Below are 22,009 nucleotides of genomic sequence, written 5' to 3'. Positions count from 1 at the left end.
ATGTCACGGAAGACAGTAATAATAATAGGTAGGGTCGAGTTACCCAAAACGAAGCTTAATTTACGTAGCATTTTCTTCATCTAGAAATAAAATATACATTTCCATAAAAAAAATATGTCACCATTTTGAGTTTCATGATCCATTCGAAACTATACTAGGCTCTTAATGAAACTATCCAGTTGTTCTGTGTTTTTTTACCTTGGTACACCTCACTTAGAAATAATCCGAAGCCATAACCAATCAACATATCCGTATATCATATAGGTTTTCACTTATCACGACTAATATTATATTATAACTGGGGATCCCTGTGGAGACGTTTGTTTTGTATTGATTAGATAAATTTTGAAATTTACGTCTTTTCTTTATTTTTCAGCTATTGGATTACTAGGCGCGGTTGGCCAGATCTATTTAACAGATTCGCAACAAGCCATGGCAATATCTCATATGTCTGATACAATTGACGTTTATTGTAATAGCTATGGTCCATCTGGAACATATAGTTCCTCATCATTAGGACCATTGCGCCTAGCAGCATTTGAAAACAATGCAAAATATGTAAGTTCATGCATACTGTTATTGCACATGTTTAAATAACTATAACCCCGTGATTTCCGGCATACGTCCGTGAACTTCGGCACGGGTTACATTAAAGTCTGTAGGTCTATAATCGACACTTTGGCTGCTTTAAACGCAAGACCGTATAAAAATATATACAAATTTATTAACACAAGTTTACAGTTCGAAAGCTCGGAGAAGACTGCCCCAGCAACAGTTTACAAAACATAAATTAATTCAAAGATAAGGGTATTAAAACATTATAAAAGGTTCTCATGAAATATATCTATCATTGTCTAATCTTATGTAATAATAAACGGATTATTGTCCTCCGGCTTAACTTAGCAAAATAGCGATAATTGCTTCTTTTGAAGTTGAGTGTAAGTTTAGCACTTTTGACAGCCATCGGATTAAGTTGTAAAGTAGTAAATTTATAATCTCTTTGGATATTTGAAAGAAGAAACATTATATTTAAGAATAAAGAAACATTTAAAACAAGAAATATTCAACTTAAAACTAAAACGAGAAATAATCAATTTAAAACGAAAGTTCATATAAATATTCAAAACGAGAGTTCATATAACTATTCGAAACGAGAGTTCATATAACTATTCAAAACGAGAGTTCATATACATATTCAATTCAAAACGAGAGTTCCTAAAAAGCACTTTGCAAATTATAGTAAAAGTTCCTGAAATCACTTTTCTTCCGGTTATATTCTCCACTACTTCCCCGAAGTGCTCGTCCCGAGCACCAATTGCTACATTTCGTATTTGGGTTTGTAATGTTATTTCATCTATGGGTAATTCGTCTTTGGGTAATTCGTCTTTGGGTGATTCGTCTTTCTGGTTGCTGAAAGTGTGTACATACTGAAAACATCACGAACATAGAAAATGCACATATTGGACCTTTTAATGGATATATATAGGGGGTATGTGGAGGGGGATAAACATAAATATACTAGATATTCGAGGAGGGGAACTACTGACATAAATATACTATACTCTGAGGAGGGGGACTACTGACATAAGTATACTATACTCTGAGGAGGGGGACTACTGACATAAGTATACTATACTCTGAGGAGGGGGACTACTGACATAAGTATACTATACTCTGAGGAGGGGGACTACTGACATAAGTATACTATACTCTGAGGAGGGGGACTACTGACATAAGTATACTGAAATATCTATTTCAGCTTCACAACTCAAAAGAGCATGGCTCTATTATATATATGTATAGATATATAAAACAACGAAGGGGATACTTTTACTATAATCATAAAAGTAGAACTAAGTATCTAAGTATTCAATGAATCGCGGAAAAGGGGGGAGGGCAATAATGATCATTGGCCCGTTTAGAATTCAATCAAACTGCTACGGGGCGCCGAATGGGACTCTTGTGGTTTTGTACTCAAAATTCAATTTTGTACGGACAAAAGTGACTTTTGTTCAACAAAAATAAGTTCAGTTTAACAAAATTTGTATCATACTACAAATTTAAAGTTTTGTCATACAAAATTATCTATCAGCGGACAAAAGTCACTTTTGTCATGACAAAATTCATTTTTGTTACACAGACTTGAATTTTGTTACCTAATTTGAAAATTGGGCGACAAAAGTCAATTTTGTATTCAAATTAGTTTAGTTTGGTTTCTGTGAACTAATTTGCATACAAAATCGACTTTTGTTACACAAAATTGACAAAAATGAATTTTGTCTCAACAAAATTGACAAAATTGACTTTTGTCTCAACAAAATTGACAAAATTGACTTTTGTCTCAACAAAATTGACAAAATTGAATTTTGTCTCAACAAAATTGACCAAATTGACTTTTGTCTCAACAAAATTGACAAAATTGACAAAATTGACTTTTGTCTCAACAAAATTGACAAAATTGAATTTTGTCTCAACAAAATTGATTTTTGTCTCACGAAAGTCAATTTTGTCTCACGAAAGTCAATTTTGTCTCATAAAAGTCAATTTTGTTGTTACAAAATTGAATTTTGTCGTCACAAAAATGAATTTTGTCGTCACAAAATTGACTTTTGTCTCAACAAAATTGACAAAATTGACTTTTGTCTCAACAAAATTGACAAAATTGACTTTTGTCTCAACAAAATTAACAAAATTGACTTTTGTCTCAACAAAATTAACAAAATTGACTTTTGTCTCAACAAAATTGATTTTTGTCTCAACAAAATTGACAGAATTGACTTTTGTCTCAACAAAATTAACAAAATTGACTTTTGTCTCAACAAAATTGACAAAATTCAATTTTGTCTCACAAAAGTCAATTTTGTCTCACAAAAGTCAATTTTGTCTCACAAAAGTCATTTTTGTCTCACAAAAGTTAATTTTGTCTCACAAAAGTTAATTTTGTCTCACAAAAGTCAATTTTGTCTCACAAAATTGAATCTTACCTCACACAATTGACTTTTGTGATTTAATTTCCATATCAGGTAACAAAAGTCAATTTTGTATGCAAATATGCTTATATTTGCATACCTTTTAGACAAAATTGACTTTTGTCATGACAAATATGAATTTTGTCTACAAAAATGAGTTTTGTCATGACAAAAATGAATTTTGTCTACACAAATGAATTTTGTCATCACAAAATTGAAGTTCTCACAAAACAAGTCTGTAGCACATAGTTTTGTAAGACAAAAATGATTTTGTTATGACAGAATTGAATTTTGTACAAAACCACAAGAGTCCCATTCGGCGCCCCGTAACTGCACTATACTGTCTGGAAGGTTTTCGAAAACACTATCAAGAATTTAAACCGATTATCAGATTATCAGTGGCTATTTGTACCTTGTAAGCAGGTTTTGATCAAACATAATAATGCATTTTTCTGACATGTAGTATACAGGTCGTCACTTCTGTACACCCAATGGAAACAAGAACACAAGATAGGTGACGAGTCCATCTTGCACTCTTGTTTCGAACCAAAATTGTATTCTAAAATGATTTTGTTATTCCACTGATAATCTATGTATTCACCCGGAAGCTCATACGTGTAAATTCAACTACCTATAGCATGGTGCGTGAAACGACACAAAACAATAACGACAACTAAACAATAATTGTGGTTATTTGGTATACTATAGTCAGTGATCTTTGTTCAAAGTTACAACCTTCACTTGTGTAAAACACTAGGTTCTATGCTACAACAAAGATACACAGACTTTAGCTCAATTTATTGCTTAATTTCTTAATGTCAGTGGCAAATATCTCAGAAAAGAAATGAATATTCATAGTAGAATAATGAAGTGTTGTTAATAAAAATGATTCTAAATGTGAAAATGACAAACCAAAATAGACTTTTCTCATTGAGTTGATTATCTAGACTCGATAAAAACCGTGTTCTGTAGAAAAAAACACTTGGCCTACATGTAGTTTATTTTAAAAGTTATCCATGTCGTTTTCGCTTATTTTTACTTTGACTCTGAGCATGAAAGTGTTGGATTAAATTATTGGGTAAGTTGTTTGATGGTTCCCATGTATTTTGTGAACTACTATAACCTTGCCATTTAATAAGGTACTGCTTAATGTTGCCTCGTTTTCTACACTTAAGTATTCTTTCGACATCATATATGTCCTGTTGAGGGTTTGGATTTTGTGACGGTTGTTTATCTTTGTGTAATTGTGTTTGATCATTTTGATTATTTTTCCCTACTTGATTTTGTGTATGATTGATTATTGTGTCATTGACTCTGTCAAGGATTTCAGGCATGTCCATGAGTTCCTCTGGGTTTAGGTCGTTATCTTCAATAACTTCATTGGGTGGGTTCGTGGGGCGATTCTTGGGGTCGAGATACTTCTTCAATCGATTAGCGTGCACTGGAGCCTTCAATATTTTATTGTCAGAAGCTTTGCGCAAACGGTAAGTGTATTCGCCTATGTGTTCCGCAATGTAATATGGTCCCGTCCATTTTCGTTGGAGTTTGGGCGACAACCAAACTGGAGTCCGTGTACAATAAAGCCATACTTTATCTAATATGAAAAACGTGGGTTCCTCTACGTTTTTGTCGTGTTGAGTTTTGTACTTTTGTTGTGCAGCTTCAATATTCGTCTTCGCAATTTTTCTGGCAAGGGTTAGATTATCGACAATCAATTTTAGGGCTGACTCTGCATCTTTGCTCAATCCTTTTGTAGATTCTGGAATCAGAGCAATATCTATAGGATTTCTAGGCTCTCTTCCAAAGACCAAATGATATGGACTATATTGTGTGGACTCGGTTTGTATTGTGTTTCTGAAAGACATCATGACGCCTTGTAAATAATCGGGCCATGTTGACTGGTTGTCATGACAATACATTCGCAGAGATGTTGCTAATGTACGATTCTGTCGTTCGGTTGCTGCATTGCATTCTGGATGATAGGATGACGTATTGAGCTTGGTGATCTGGAAAATTTTGCAGATTTCTTTCACGAGGTTTGAAGTGAAATTTTTCCCTAAATCTGTAAGAATTTGTCTACAAGGAGCATATCGACATATAATTTCGTTGTACAAGATTCTTGCAGTTTCTACAGCTCCTCCTGTTTTAAGTGGAAAGGCTTCACACCATTTAGAGAACGGACATACTACTAGTAAGATTTGGTTGAATCCACCTGTTGACTGTGGTAAATTGCAAAGAATGTCCATGTGTATTCTTTCAAATACTCCAGTTGCCGGAAGCGGCTGTAAGGGTGCTCTTTTAGAGTGCGGATTAGTCTTGCCTTGTTGACATTCAATACAGGTTTTCACATAATCTTCAATGTCCGAGTACATTCTCTTCCAGTAATACTTCATTCGGATGTTGTGGTAAGTTCTGTCAATACCGGGATGCGCTGCAATAATTGCATCATGGTACGATAAAAGTACGTCGTTACGCAATGACTTCGGTACAACTAATTGTTTGATGACCCTATCTGATAAGTGTCCTTTCCCTCTTGGATAGTAATGGTGAAACAGTATACCAGAAGAAACAACGTAGTGGTTTGACTCTCGGACTATAACGTCAGCTTTCTTTTTGTCTTGGGGTAACGTGTTTTGTTCAATGTATTGTAGCATTTGTCCTGCTTCTTCGTCTTCATTTTGAGCTGCTTGGATTCTACCCTGGGTAAGGTTTGTGGTTTCGATCATCATGAGTAATGGATCTGCATTACGATATTGATTATCTGCTTCAGTGACTGCCTTAATTGCTGATACTGATTCATGTTTTGATTCGTCTGAGTGTTCTGACTGGACTGGCTGGATGACTGAACGTTGTTGATTGGTTTCTTTTCTGGATTGATCGGTTGCTGTAAATGTAACCTCGATTTCGTCTATACTGAGTCGACGCTGACGCTGGTTTTCTGGGTGCTGAATTCTGGAGAGGAAATCTGCGCATACGTTATCCTTTCCGGGTTGGTAGTGAACCTCAAAATTGTACGTCTGAAGATACATGGACCATCTAGCTAAACGTCCGGTGCTCTCTTTAATGCGATGAAGATATTGCAAAGCTATATGGTCAGTATAAACATGAAGTTTGTTATTTGCCAAATAAACGTGGAACTGTTTGATAGCTACAACTAGTGCGAGGCATTGTCTATCTTTGACGTCCCATCTTTGTTCTGGTTTTCGTAGCATACGTCCGCCATACGCAATAACTCGGAGTTTCTTGTCCTTGTCATGTTGACCTAGAACATATCCTATTGCAGTACCACTTGCGTCAGTATGTAAAATAAACTCTTTATTGAAGTCCGGAAATACTAGAATAGGAGCTGAAGTGAGTTTTGTCTTGAGCGTTTCGAGCGATCGTTGACATTCGTCTGTCCAATGAAATTGTTGATCTTTGTGTAGCAGTTGATTGAGCGGAGACGTAATTTTGGAGTAGTTGTGAATGAACTTCCTGTAATAATTACATAGTCCAAGGAACATACGTATTTCTTTGACATTTTTCGGCGCTGCAAAGGAATGTACAGATGCCGTCTTCTCTGGATCCACTGCTATGCCTTCTTTGGTGATAATGTGGCCTAAATATTGGACTTCTTTGCAAGCGAACTGACACTTTGACGGCTTCAACTTGAGGTTAGCTTCGATTAGTTTGTCAAATAGGGCTGCTAAATGACAAAGGTGTTCTTCAAAGTTCTTGCTGTAAATAAGGATGTCGTCTACATAAACTAATGCGCTTTTCCAGTTGAGATCCCGGATTACTTCATTCATTATCATGTTGAAGGTTGCAGGTGAATTTGCTAGGCCATATGGAAGTCGGTTGAACTCGTACTGACCTCGATGTGTCATAAAAGCAGTCTTTTCTTTGGATTGTTCGTCCAAGTTCCAGCTGCCAGAAGCCTTGTCTCATATCACAGACGCTATATGTCTGCGCATGCTTTTCTCCAAGTGTATCTAGGACATCTGAAAGATTCGGGAGCGATTGTGTATAGATTTTCGTCAGACGATTTAGTTTGCGATAGTCCACACATACTCTCTTCTCGCCATTGGGCTTAGCTACTAGCAAGATGGGGCTGCTCCATGGTGACATGCTTTTACGAATGATACCTTGTTCCTCCATTTCGTCCAAATGTGAATTTATTTCTTCCTTTGTTTTAGGGGTAGTCCTGTACGGAAATTGTCTGACTGGATTTGCATCGCCTGTATCAAAATACAGCCCAATTCGGTTATATCTTTAGCAAAAGCTTGCCTATATTGCCCTAACAGAGTCAATAACTGATATTTTTGTGTTTCGGTTAAATCGGATTTTGAAAGATCAATATCCATCTCGGTAGCAATTTTGATATAATTATTATTTGAATTTGATGTGTTTGCCTATTTTGGTACAGCCCAATTCGGTTATATCTTTAGCAAAAGCTTGCCTATATTGCCCTAACAGAGTCAATAACTGATATTTTTGTGTTTCGGTTAAATCGGATTTTGAAAGATCAATATCCATCTCGGTAGCAATTTTGATATAATTATTATTTGAATTTGAAGCTTCGCCAGTTCTGATACTATCTAAAAACTCAAAATTTTCTTTTAATTCTCCAAAAATTTTATCATCTTGAATTTTAATAAAATTTCCAACTACAGTATTTTTTTTCAATGTAATAACAGCATTTGTAGGATTTAAGATTTCAAATACAGAAGTGTTGTTATGTGTTTGTATTAAGCACCGTGCTCCCATGATATTGTGTTTGCCAGCAAGTGAAAAATTTGGTTCAATCACTCCTGATGTGTTTTTGCTAAAATTTTCTATTTTTACAGGAAAAATAACTCTTTGTCTTGGTTGAAATGTAACATCAGATAGTACACGAACACAATTGTGGTTGTGATCCCGATCTTGGCCCTGACTTAAAGAAACTTCTGTCATTCCATTTTGTAATGATAAAACTTGTTTGGGGAAACTTATCTCAGCTTTTTGATCATGCATGAAGTCTCGGCCTAAAATAAGTGGCATATTGACATCATCCAAAATATAAAAATCGTGAAATAAAGTAAGCTTTCCTATTTCAACGGGCAGTGTAACTTTGCCTAGCACTCTGATAAAATTGTCATTTACACCACGTACACCTAACAAATCTAATTTATCTACAGGGTAAGGTTTGTCTACTTGCAATGACTTATAAGTATTTGTATTAATGACCGATACTGCTGCACCGGTATCGACAAGAGTATGTATAACCGAGGAACCTATTCTAACATTTATTTTACAATCGACTCTTGAACAGCCTGTATTTGCAAAAAGATTAACAATATTCTGATTAGGGGGGTTATTTCTAGAATTCATAAACCTGCTTTTGATTGAATTATGGGATAGGTTGGAATTAGCACAACTTGGATAAAAATTGAATTTGTTTCTCTGAAGCCTTTTATTTGGGGGGCGTTTCTGTTGTCTATAAACATGATTAAGTACATTGACAGGGGGGACATAAAATTGTGCATTCTCAAAATGTTCGTAACTATGACAGTATGTATCACACTTACCATTACTTCTGGGTTGGTTCTGCGGTGTAAGATTGTCCTTAATAGCACTGGTGACTTGGTCTGGTTTCGGTTTCGACTTCAACTGAATTGTCATGTCTGCTAGCAATGCAGCATCGATAGCCTCACGTATGGTAAACTTTTGTTTGAGACCAGTTGCGGTTACAAACGGAACAACAAATTCTGGTCTAAGTCCTTGATATATAAAACGCTCCATAAATACGGTTTGACCTGCTAGAAAACATAGTTTCTCAACCCTAGATATGAATTGTGAAACGGTTTCATCGTCTTTTTGTTTCAGATTGGCCGCTTCCTTCCATAATCCCACTTTTTGCATACAATTTCTACCAAAACGGTCCTTGAACTTACGGAATAGTTTATCTTTGCTGTTCCTGTCTTCGTCGTCAAGTAGCATATACCATGCTAAAGCATAATTGTCTATGAAACACGTGAATGCTCTTGTGGCTTGTACGTCATCCCACTTTGAAAATTCACACATGAGTTCGTATCTCTTTATCCAAACGTCTGCATTTTCTGTTTCGAACGCGTTAAAAAGTTCCAATTTCGGTAATTCCATTTTAAAATTTTCGTATACTGGGACTAGTTCATAAGTAAAACACTCGCTTGGCTGCAAAGGTTACGGTAATCGTGGGATCCTTCCCAATTATAACCCCGTGATTTCCGGCATACGTCCGTGAACTTCGGCACGGGTTACATTAAAGTCTGTAGGTCTATAATCGACACTTTGGCTGCTTTAAACGCAAGACCGTATAAAAATATATACAAATTTATTAACACAAGTTTACAGTTCGAAAGCTCGGGGAAGACTGCCCCAGCAACAGTTTACAAAACATAAATTAATTCAAAGATAAGGGTATTAAAACATTATAAAAGGTTCTCATGAAATATATCTATCATTGTCTAATCTTATGTAATAATAAACGGATTATTGTCCTCCTGCTTAACTTAGCAAAATAGCGATAATTGCTTCTTTTGAAGTTGAGTGTAAGTTTAGCACTTTTGACAGCCATCGGATTAGGTTGTAAAATAGTAAATTTATAATCTCTTTGGATATTTGAAAGAAGAAACATTATATTTAAGAATAAAGAAACATTTAAAACAAGAAATATTCAACTTAAAACTAAAACGAGAAATAATCAATTTAAAACGAAAGTTCATATAAATATTCAAAACGAGAGTTCATATAACTATTCGAAACGAGAGTTCATATAACTATTCAAAACGAGAGTTCATATACATATTCAATTCAAAACGAGAGTTCCTAAAAAAGCACTTTGCAAATTATAGTAAAAGTTCCTGAAATCACTTTTCTTCCGGTTATATAACTCTGAAAATCACCATCAAAAATAGAATTTAGAAATCGCACTTATAATTACATGAATCATTGTAAAGTGTGTAAATTCTTTATTATCGTATTCTTAAATGGTAAAGTTAGTGGTATCAATTTAAAAAATAAGGAAAACTAAAAAAATTATGATAACACCATTGAGACCGATTTGAAAATGGTTGTACATGAAGTAGATCCTTCCTTTAGATCTTTTTCCCGAATTGATATCAACGGTGATTTTAACTGCGTACATATTTTGTAAAAATAGAAATAAATATATATATTAGGCATTTTCTTAGAAATCTCTTCTTAGATTGCTCTATTTGTATAAATGCAAATATGTGTTCAATTGTTTTTATATAATCACTTGGTCTTCTCCCGACCGGCAGTAAAACGCTTGCCGAAGTGGGGTGTCCGTTTGGCTGTGCGGGAAGTATTAAGTTCGCAGTCACATCCTGTCAGAATGGGGACGTTAAATCCGATGTCTCGTGTAAAGAGAGTGCCACGTCTTCGTCCTGAATATGCATGAAATATTTGCCACTGGACGTTAAGCAATCAACAATCAATCGTTTATATGATTTTGATTATTTTGTTAATTGTTTGGATTGTAAAAGTAGCATAAAGCGCATTTTGTCTTGGCTGCATCCAATTTATTACGTTCCTTAATAACATTTTAATTATAATACTGAAATTTTAATTCACATGAAAATCTAAAACGATGAAGGTCGCAAGAAGAAATAGGAGATTGATAAATAGACTAGATTTAAGTGATAGCACTTTATGTTTGGTTTCATCTGCCCTTGAATTTTTGTGTAAGGTCTTTTAATTTCATCTATTTTTTTTTAATTGATGGGACAAACTTGACTTTATACATTTACAGTAAAACAGGTACTCTCTGATTATATATATATATACACATGGAAAAAAAGTATTGCAACACCTTGATTTTTTAAAACTTGAAAAATCAGCCTCTTATTTTTGATGGAATATGATAAAAAATTTTTAAAATAATATTGAAACATAGTTTATGATAACATTGGCATTTAAACAAACAAAAAATGTTTGAAAAAAAAATGAAATGTTTTTTGTACCAAAAAATGCATTTTACAACTTTTACTGTAGTCGAACTTTACAATGTCAGACATTTCAAAATTAGTCTTAAGATGATTGGTCACATCATGGTTGATCGTTTTACGCCAAAGAATTAGTACTTTGTGCGCAGCCTCCATTCAAACAGATAACCGCCGCCCAGTAGTGTCCTATGTATGCTCGATATGGTTCAAATCCGGGCTACGATCGGGCCAAGGAAGATGAACCGAATTCCATTGGAAATAATGGATCTTCCTTCACGATGCTAATTTCCAACTTTGGCGAGCTCTGCACTACATTGGATACGGACAACTGTGTGTCTGTTCGTAAGCAAAGGTCCCCGAAATAGTCTTATCGCACGATAATCAGTAGCGATGAATCGATCTCGAACAGTTCTTGTTAAAATGATCCTGTATGCCCACCGTTCTCTTTTTAGGATTGTATTGTATGCAATGGGTTTCCCTCTGACCAACCTTCATTATGATTGATTTTCCCTAGCAGATGGTATAGGCGGTCTTCTTGATCTCGGAAGGTCTTTAACATCGTGCATTGCCTGATTTTATTCTCAAAACGACTATTAGTGGAATGGCGATGACCAACAATACGTGCGGTTGTCACAGCGACATTCCTGCTTCTCTCATGCTTTTATCTGTCATTTTGCTGCAGTTAAGAGTAGTGGAGGACCTATAACAAGGTGTCAATCACATAACTTTATAAACTTGGTTATTTAAAGTGTTGAAAACCATGAGGATAAAAACATCTGTTTTGTTGTTTTTTACGGGTACATAAGCTGCATGTGCAGATAAGAACTTTTCGAGTCGATAGTTATTGATTAAACTCAGGTGATATTTACATAATGTTTAACTAGTTCTGTTTTAACAAATTATATCACAAAAAAATAAAACGTGTTTTTTTAATTTCAATTTCAATTTGGTGTTGCAATACCTTTTTCCAGGTGTATAGATAAAAAAAAACGAAGCTTTCTTTGATGAACACTTATATTTCTTTTCTTATTCCAGGGAAGACAAGGGAAAGGGAACATATATGTTTTCGCAGCCGGAAATGGTGGCTCAACTGCAACACCGAATACAAAATCCACACATTTAACTATCTATACTATAGGTATACAAAGCGTTGGTTATGACTCTGTTGCTCGGTATGGAGAAATAGGATCCTCGATATTGGCCAGTGCTTATGGAGGAAGCGTTTTTGACAGATCATTCGTAAGTATAAATAATACAGCACTAGCTTACTTCCTATATTTCAATATAAATAATCGAGCACTAGCTTACCTTCTATATTTCAATATAAATAATCTGGAAATGATCGGACCTTAGTCGAGCAAAAGTCGAATGACCGAGTATTGATAGGAAAAATTAGTGTATTCCGACCAAACTCGATCTCTACACGATCCTTTCCCGATCAATTCGATCGCTACTCGACGAATTCTCGATCTATTCTCGAGTGACTTGCTTCTCGATCCTTACTCAAATGTTTTTGACATGTCAAAAACTCTCGGGTAGAAAGTCAGATCGATGACGAGCAAGGTAGACTATCCCGAACATTCTTGTCGATTGAGTCAGACCAGTCTCCCGATCACATAATTTGGCTTGATCGGGTTGATCTGATCGGCAGTGTGAACCTAGCTTTAACACGGGTCAGCTATTTATCGTCCCCTTCCGACGGACTATTATCGTTTCCCCAAGACCATACTCGCAAATGGTGTCAAGCGAGAGCCGAAAATTGCGTTACTGAAATTTTCATCCCGAACGGGAATCGAACCAGGAACCTTTGTGTTAGTAGTCCGATGCACTAACCATTACACCACGGCTCTCAAGTTATATTTACTCATCATATATTTGTTCTGATAAATTCTAAAGATAAATTAAAGAACCTTTTTTAATGCTCAATTACCATCGTCAGTAGTTTTATTAGAATTTCAATTGGAGAAGGAGGGTCATTCATGTCTGTAACGAAATGACAATGTCATGGCAAAAAACGAAAAACGTTTAAGACAAACAAACAACAGTATACAAAAGACAACATATAAAACTAAGGACTGAGCAACACAAACCTGGGGTGATCTCAAATGTATCACTTCACGTATTTAATCTGCTCTAGTAAGGTGCCAAACGCTACAGAACTGATTTTTTTAATGTTATTGAGAGGTAACTGTAAATTGTTAATCTTTTTCAAAACCTATTAATCATCTCTTATTTTCAAAATAAAAAAACATGACAGAATATATGTAAACCAGAACAAGACTGGTGCAGTGACCGGTAAACGGCTCCTGCACTTCATTAATTAACTGACATCGGAATTCAAACTCAGTCAGATATGTCATGGTAAAGAATATGTTACCATTGGTACATTTACAGATCAGATGATCATACAAATTTAGACCTCGCCGAACCATGTAAAAGTTACAGTTAAACCTTTATTGCAACGATATGTATTTTCAACATTTACAGACGTCAACTTCTACCAATTCTGGTTGTATAGATGGGTTACGAGGCACTTCTTTTGCCGCTCCACTTGCAGTAGGAATCATCGCACTTGCATTAGAGGCAAAGTAAGTTTCGTCCTCGTTTCCAATCTCAATTCTCATTCTCAATTGTATTCATTAAAGTCTAAGAAATACCGAAGGAATAACAAGACAATTTTAGAATGTATCCATGACAAGGATGACGTGACAGGGATGACGTGACAAGAATCACGTGGCAAGGATGGTGATCTGTTATAAATGAATCAGAGACATATATGTCTCTAAATGAATGTACAATTTTCATACTGAGATCCGCGCATCTGCGTAAAATATGAAACCCGAATCATTAAATTCTTAGCCGTTGCACAAATATCTCATTTTGCTGTTAGTACATTTGGTTTAAGTTTATTTATTTATTCTTCCAGAAAAGGGAGATAAAAACTTAATTAGTCCATATTCAAATGTCTCTCTGACGAAGTTTAAAACCTGTTTAAAGAATGTGATGTTTCTGGAAAAGGACGTACAGTTTTCATCCCAAATCATTGACACTTCAAATTTTAGATTGTGCACCTACTATGAAAATCTTGTTTAAGGATTACTTTTGTATTTTGCAATGCTTTGGGAACACAGTGAATGCTCAGCAACATTTATAAAAAGAGATATTCGTTTTGTGTCATCATTTCCTCCAACATTTTTAACCCATATCCATGACACTTCATCGAAAGATTGCACATGTTTCAGTTTTAAAACCTGGTTTTTGGAATTGTTGATGAACTTTTCCAAATTAAGGAATTTATTTATATTTTTTTCAGTAAAATTAAAAATAAATGATTAGATTTTAGTGAATTTAATTTCGAACAAGATTTCTAATGCTTTCAACTTATCATACAGATTGCAAATTTGTTGAAGTTGTGCAACCTTTTATGGGATTGTTTCAGGTTTTTCTCCCCTTCACTTCAGTTTTCTAGACTTAAGAAATTTAAAATAATTTTAAAGCCCATATTTTGAAACCGCATTTGGAACAAAATTCTCGTAAATCCTGTGTGAATATACAAATGCATATTTAAACAAACTGTCAGGATTGCGCATGGACTCCAAACGAAGATAGACTGGATGTTGCAACAGGGATAAGGTTTCCAATTATATATAGAAAAGAAGAAGATATGATAGGATAATTATGATTGCCAGTGTGACCGCTATTCACTAGAGACTAAAGACATTGATATAAGCAACCATAAGTCATCATATGGACTTGAAAACGGAGGAAATCCCATATCGTATGACAAGCTATTAAAAGTCTTGAAATGATTCAAAGAATTCAACCAAACGGCCTGATTTAAGTATGAAACATTAAATGAGAAACAAATGTAATATACAACACGATATCACTGACTTGCATTACCTTATCCGTATTTAGTCCTTTTTATACATCAACACCAGCTGTGACAATTTCTACTGTACTGCCATCGATCAGTTCATATAATAGGTAACAATAGTTTCAAAACATATTGGTAAGACACAGCTATTATACGCAAACATTTTTCATTAAACCTTCCATTTCTAGCAACGACCTTACCTGGAGAGATGTTCAGCATTTAATAGTTAGGACTTCCAAACCATACGGGTTCAAGGATCGCTTTGATATTGAGAACAAATGGCAACGTAATGGAGCAGGCTTCAGAGGTTGGTAGCTGTTATGGCATCTTTGTTCTCTTTTTATGGTACAATCATTTCATCCATAACACTATTACATTTTAATTCAGTCAAAAATTATGGTATAATCAGTCAAATGTCATGGTATTACAAGTCGAATGTAATGGTATTATCAGTCGAATTTTATGATAAAATCAGTCGAATGTAATGGTAAAATCAGTCGAATGTAATGGTATTATCAGTCAACTGTAATGGTATAATCAGTCAAATGTAATGATATAATCAGTCAAATGTAAAGATATTTCAGTCAAATGAAATGGTATTATCAGTCAAATGTATGGTAAAATCAGTCGAATGTAATGATGTAATCAGTCAAATGTAAATGGTATAATCAGTTATACATAGGAGTATAAATATATTGTAAAATTGTTATTGTAGATTACTGGAAAACTCTGTTTCGTCGATGATTTATCTCAATGTCGCATTATTATCACGTTCGTGCCATAGAATGCGCATTATATAAGTAATGGTATATTTGACTAATGTACTAATAAAGGTTATTTTGATGGACTCAGATCGGTGTTTTACTCTCAAACTGAATTAAGGTCTGAAATACTGACGGTTAGGTTGAGAGGGGAAGAGTGTTTGATAGCTAAAAATAATTCGAACGGGTAAACTTATGACCAGATGTATGCACAAAAGTTTAAGCGAAAAGCGAATATGATATACTGCAATACACGAAAACCATTGAATAACTGGATTCCTGACTTGGGACAGACACATATAGAATGTGGCGGCCGAGGATAAATATGTTTTGGCTGCTGTGAAACCATTCCCCTAACCTGACACAGTGATGTAAAAGTACACCATTAGAACATACGATTACAATCAGTTAATTTAAGAGTTGACCAATCACAGAGACGAGCAGCACAATCAACAACTAACGAATAAACGTAAGACAAAAAGTAAAGATCGGTTTGCTATTGACTTGCGTTCCGCCTATACAAGACACATCAGAGACGCTCCAATCAATATTGTGTCGATCAGCTGTTTTTTCAATGTGATGCTAAGCGGATAATCGAGATATCGGCTTGTATTTATGTGTTTTTCAAAAGAGAAGCATTTTTTCATTTGTTTAACCAGCAAACCTGACTAAGTTCTAATCAAAGTTATACATAATCTGAGGTGTATTTGGTTAACCCTTTCGAAAGTTTGGGTCCTCAATTGCTCTTCAAGTTCGTACTTTATTTGACCTGATTTTATTTTTTTAATTCAAGGGTCACTGGTGAGTCTTTTATAAACGAAACACTCGTCCTGTGTAGAAAATTTGAATTCTGGTATCTATGATGGTTTTATTTATTGCATGTAAGGCCTGGTTAGCTTATTTGACGTCATACCGAAATATAACAAGAGCTGAGCAGAGCTCGAGGTTCCCCAGGTTTAACCCACAATTTTCTTTGGGAAATACCTGTGCCAAGTCAGGAATGTGACAGTTATTTTTTACTTGTTCCGTTGATTGATATTATTTGATTTCGTCAGATTTCAATGGTTACGCCAATATGACATCTATTTCACATGGTAATTATTATACTTAATCTCTTGAATTAGTTCATCATAAAATGGGATTCGGTTTGATGAATGCTGAGGATATGGTTAAAAAGGCAATAAAGTGGAAAACTGTTCCGGAACAACTGACTTGGGAATCAGAAATTAACATCTCAAACATGTAGGTAAAAGTATAAACATTAAGACTTAGCGACATGCCATAACTATAATGGTTCACTTCTATTTTTCTAATTGTTTGTAAATTGAATATAACGATGTTAGTTATATTCCCGTAATTTTTTATTCAGATTTAGGAAGTATTGTACAAAGCCAATTTGTGGACTTACAGAGCAAATCGAAGTGAACTTTTATTATTAAATAGACAGAATAAACAAACCCTGAACTAAATAAATAAAACTCATTTTTTAAATATAGAACACACTTCAACGGAATACATTTCTTTTCAAAGTTGTGTCCTATGTTCTATTGGACACCGACCGTGGATTTTAGAATTGTCTAATACTTTATTTGCTGAGAATTACTCATACATCAAGTACATACCATGCACACATTTTCAGCATATAGTTCTAAGATAGTTTTAATATCAACTTGGAAGGCTACATGCACAAATATCTAAGAAATAATGAAGATACAAAACTTTAAAGTTTGTAAAAGTATAATGCCACGGGAAGCGAGGGGATAGAAAAGTATAGTTCTGAAGAAACAAATCGTAGAACATATAAGTCGTATGTTATAGTTGTATTCATATACAGATCATTGCAACTGGCATTTAGTATCTTCATTCTTATCAAAAGTGGACATAGAATAATATTAGAGTCACGTGACGATATAGGAACACAACTCATCAAAATCACTGGTATTATCATTCCTGCTTTTTCATGATAATACAAAATTAATGTAGTCCTACTTTACATATGAATAAAGGCAACAGTAGTATACCACTGTTTAAAACTCGTAAATCTATGGACAAAAACAAAATCGGGGTAACAAACTAAAACTGAGGGAAACGCATTAAATATAAGAGGAGTACAACGACACAACATTAAAATGTAATACACACAGACACGGACTAAGCATTAGACAAAATCCGATGAGAATAACAAATATAACATCAAAAGCAAATACATGAATTTGGGATAGCAAAGTACCGTGACACGTCTTATAATAATGTGAATATACACTCAAATATAAGAGAAAACAAACGACACAACGGAAACACAACGTTGAAATGTTACACACACATAAACGAACTATAATATAACAATGGTCATTTTCCTGACTTGGTACAGGACATTGATAAAGAAATAAATGGTGGGTTGAACCTGGTTCTGTGGCATGCCAAACCTCGCACTTTAATGGCAATGTTAAATATAACATTAAAATGACAACATAATATAATATTACAGGACTTCAATACAAATAAATAGGAGAACGTATTAGATAAAGAAACACATAATAATAGATAACAAAAGGCAGCAGGTTTCAAACATATTTTTGAATTGAGTTATGCATCAATGCCTTAAAGGCAATTATGAAACTAAATATTACAGACATTGATTAACTTATCAATTCAACTATTGAAAAGTATAGTGACCCATGAACATTTATTTTCGACCTATTTAACTCTATTTGTAGGAAGGAAAGATATAAAGCCAAAAGCAAAATTGACGTTTCCAGTGACGATTGTCCAATCCGACATTTAGAACATGTAATGGCTACAGTGAGTTTTAGTTACTCATGCTGTAGAGGAGCAGTAGAGGTATACCTGGTGTCTCCCAGTGGAACCAAAGTAGTTCTACTTCCTCAACGATACAGCGACGCACTCATCACATATACTACATCAGGCTCCTTTACTTGGACTTACAAAGTTGTTCATTTATGGGGTGAAAATCCTTTAGGAAAATGGAAAGTTTTCCTAAAGATAGACAGCATGATAGCTAGTGGTATGTATCATTCAATTATTAAAACAAATACATGATATTAGCGGCGATATCAGATTTCAGAATTTCAAATATAATAATAACGTTTAGAAGATGCAAATAAACTCACATCATGATCATATATACCAGGATTAAAATTTTGTACGCTATACGCTCGTTTCGTCTTCAAGAAAACTTATCACGCCCGAATAAAAAAAGTATGAATGGCCAAATAAATTAAGAAGTTTGAAACATTGAGGACCCTCAAACTTGTTGATAGTTGTCCTATTTGCAAAGGTGCTACATCATGTTATTTAAATTAAAAAAAACTCGGAAATTGCATGGACTTCAAACTGACCGACAGCGGTTAACTTTGACAGTATAAGCGTCACATTCTATGCATTTATCACCTACCATGCGATTGCACAATTCACAATCCGCAAATACATAAACATTGCTAATTTTGCAGATTGAACGACTATGCATTTAAGGATCTAAGACCACCAAACAAATACTGCTACTGAGTCGACACACAGTCAAAATGTATCGATCAAATTTACGATAAGCCATTTGATTTATTAGAAACTACCTTTTAACAATTGACACTGATTCCCAAACCTAGTTGATCATCATAACAATTGATCATGGAATTTTGAAGGTAGCATATATAGTTATCAATTCTGACGCCCTAACACGTAGACCTCTTTTCTTGTTATTTTAGTATTTCTCTTGATTATACACATCCAAAGAGATGCTACGGCATGAGTTGAGCTAAAAAATGGAAATAATTTTCTTTTTTCAAATATATTATAGAGTCGTTCATGTTACAGCCTATACTATGTATTCTTATTACACTTGAAACAAAGGGTTAGATAAAAATACCGGGGAAATTTTTTTTAAAAAAAGTTCAAATACTGACATCCAAACTTTAAGATTTTAGTAAAATTAAGCTATCAATATATCAAAATTTTGTATCTTTTTTAACATTCAATAAGTCATCATTTCAGGATCATGTTCAAAAAGATAAAAATAGTAAATAAGGGATCTTTTCCATCGCAATTTAAAATTTTGACCAAAAATTGCTTCTTTTTAATTTTGTTATTTATTTATTCATCAACTTGAAACTTTTTATCTAAAAAAAAGTCCATCTGATATCGTGGATGACCTTGGCTCTTTTACCTTTATATTTTGATTTACGACATATGTCTTTCTATGAGCAATAACTGCTTTTTTATATTTGTAATGTATTCCTGTCACGCAATGTTGTCATTTAACCGGTATTTTTAACATTGACATATAAGCGGGGTGTTTGGCTAGCCATACAACCATTTTCAACCCACCATGTTTGTCTGTACCAAGTCAGGATAATGACAGCTGCTATCAAATAGTTCGTTCTATGTATGTTGGTGGTTGTTTTTGTAGCAGTTAAGTGTTTATGTTGTTTCCTTGTTTTCCTCTTATAGATGATATGTTTCCTTCGATTTAGGTTGGTGAACCGGATTTGTTTTCGCTTAATCGATTTATGACTATTGAACCGCGGTTTACTGCTGTTGCCTTCATTAGTCAGATTGCTCTTCACGTGTTAAGGCCTCATACATCATTCGCTTTTCGGAATACTTTGAGTGTTCTCTGAGATTCAAGGAGTCATCATTTCAAGAACATGTTCAAAAGGGTATATTTGTAAAGAAGAATCCTTTCCTTTGCAATCGAATATATCGACAGCAAACGTTTCGTTTTATTATTTAAGTAAATTATCCTCCATTGTAGTATGTCTAGTTAGTTGTTTGTCTATTACTATTTTCCCTGTCAATGACGGTTGTTTTCTTTCTTTCTGCCGAAGCATAGCCTTTTACCCCTTTTCAGCCACGGTATGGTCTGTTTTGTTCCTTCCAGCCACGGTAAAACTGAGTCTTTTCCTTTTAAGAACGGTATAGTCTGTCATTTTCCTTTCAACCCCGCTAGCGTCTGTCTATTTAAAAAAAAAATCAAAAGGCAATATAAAAATAAGGAGATGAAGTATAATTGCCAATGAGACAACTATCTACCAAAGTTCATATGAAGTGGATGTAAGCAATTATAATAGGTTGCCGTACAGCTTCCAACAACGAGTAAAACCCCTACCGTGTAGTCGACTATATAAAACCCGGACATAAATAATATGAAACAATTCAAATGAGAAAACTAACGGCCAAATTTATAACAAAACAATTTACGAAAAACAAATATTACCGATATGAACCAACGACAACCACTGAACTCCAGGCTCCTGACTTGGGACATGTATGTGGGCGCTCAATCCTTTACTAACCTGGAACAGTGGTATAACAGCACACTAGTTTGCATGTATCAAAGCAAGTTTATTAAAACACACACTGTTAACAAGTGAGAAATTCCAGACCTGGCACAGCCATTTGAAACAAAATGGTATGGTAAACCTGGTTTCACAGCTACTTTAACCTAATAAAAAGTATTTCCATTCGCTGTGGATGAACTTTTATACCAAGTATTCTTTAGATTCAGAAAATAGTCGTTCTATGTTTGCTCGATTAGTCACAGCATCAATAACCACACATATATCCACAAAATGGAGCACCTGTTTGATTTTTGTCGTGTTTGCAAATACCATAATATATTATATATACAGCGATATTTAAAATGATGTCATTCATTTATCAACTTATAAAAATATAAATCCTGTCTATTTCAGTGGAACTTAATGGGTGGTATCTTACTCTCTATGGAACATCATCAACTCCAACGAAAAAAGGATAAAAACCTGTATTTCACGGTAAAACTATTTTCGCGTGTATGAGTCTTTTTTAAATGTACGTTATAATAAAATTATAATTATGTTTAGGAATAATCAATGCTCCAAAGATATTTTGTTATTCATATATCAAGCCAATATCATTGATGAAAGTTTGAGGGATAATGGACAGTTATAAACATATGAAAACTTTAAATGAATTAGATTCGAATTATGGGTATACATATATAAATGGGACACCTCATGATTTTTTTGTTTCATTTAATGTTTTATACGTTATCTACAAAAGGCGACATTTATGAGTAGATTTATTTATAAGTAGTCTGCCCGGAGTTTGATTTTTTCGATGTACAATCAAGTGTGCCCCGCAAAATATGAAGTTCTTTTATTTAAACAGAGAACTACCTTAATAACAAATTATTTTGAAATGCCATATTTAGAAAAGAGGCGGATTATACCAAGCGGATGTTCAAAACTCATAAGTCACATTAAAACTCAAAACACCATGGCAAAGAGAAAACAAAACTACGAAAAGACGAATTGATCCATAAAAGGACAGTACATAGAAAACTAAAGATTGGACAACACGAACCCACAAAGAAAAACCATGCGTGGACTTGTTAGTTCCAAAAGGGTAAGACTTTAATACTCCACATGTGGCACCCGTCGT

The 22,009-nt window shown here is 34.4% G+C and overlaps 1 protein-coding gene across 1 annotated transcript in view; it reads left to right on the top strand.

The window, feature by feature from the left end:
• Positions 1-21,482, top strand: part of LOC139489963 (neuroendocrine convertase 2-like) — an 89,663-nt gene extending 68,181 nt beyond the window's left edge. The window contains exons 11-17 of the mRNA XM_071276814.1: positions 377-558; positions 11,969-12,172; positions 13,421-13,521; positions 14,999-15,117; positions 16,696-16,813; positions 18,289-18,596; positions 21,280-21,482. Of these exons, the coding sequence (XP_071132915.1) occupies positions 377-558; positions 11,969-12,172; positions 13,421-13,521; positions 14,999-15,117; positions 16,696-16,813; positions 18,289-18,596; positions 21,280-21,344 (1,097 nt within the window). The 3' untranslated portion in view covers positions 21,345-21,482. The remainder of the gene's footprint in view (positions 1-376; positions 559-11,968; positions 12,173-13,420; positions 13,522-14,998; positions 15,118-16,695; positions 16,814-18,288; positions 18,597-21,279) is intronic.
• Positions 21,483-22,009: the final 527 nt, after the last annotated feature.

Source organism: Mytilus edulis, chromosome 9 (genome assembly GCF_963676685.1).
Source record: "Mytilus edulis chromosome 9, xbMytEdul2.2, whole genome shotgun sequence".
Taxonomy (NCBI): domain Eukaryota; kingdom Metazoa; phylum Mollusca; class Bivalvia; order Mytilida; family Mytilidae; genus Mytilus; species Mytilus edulis.
The sequence above is the reverse complement of the archived record's forward strand: the minus strand, read 5'-3'. Positions and strand labels throughout refer to the sequence as shown.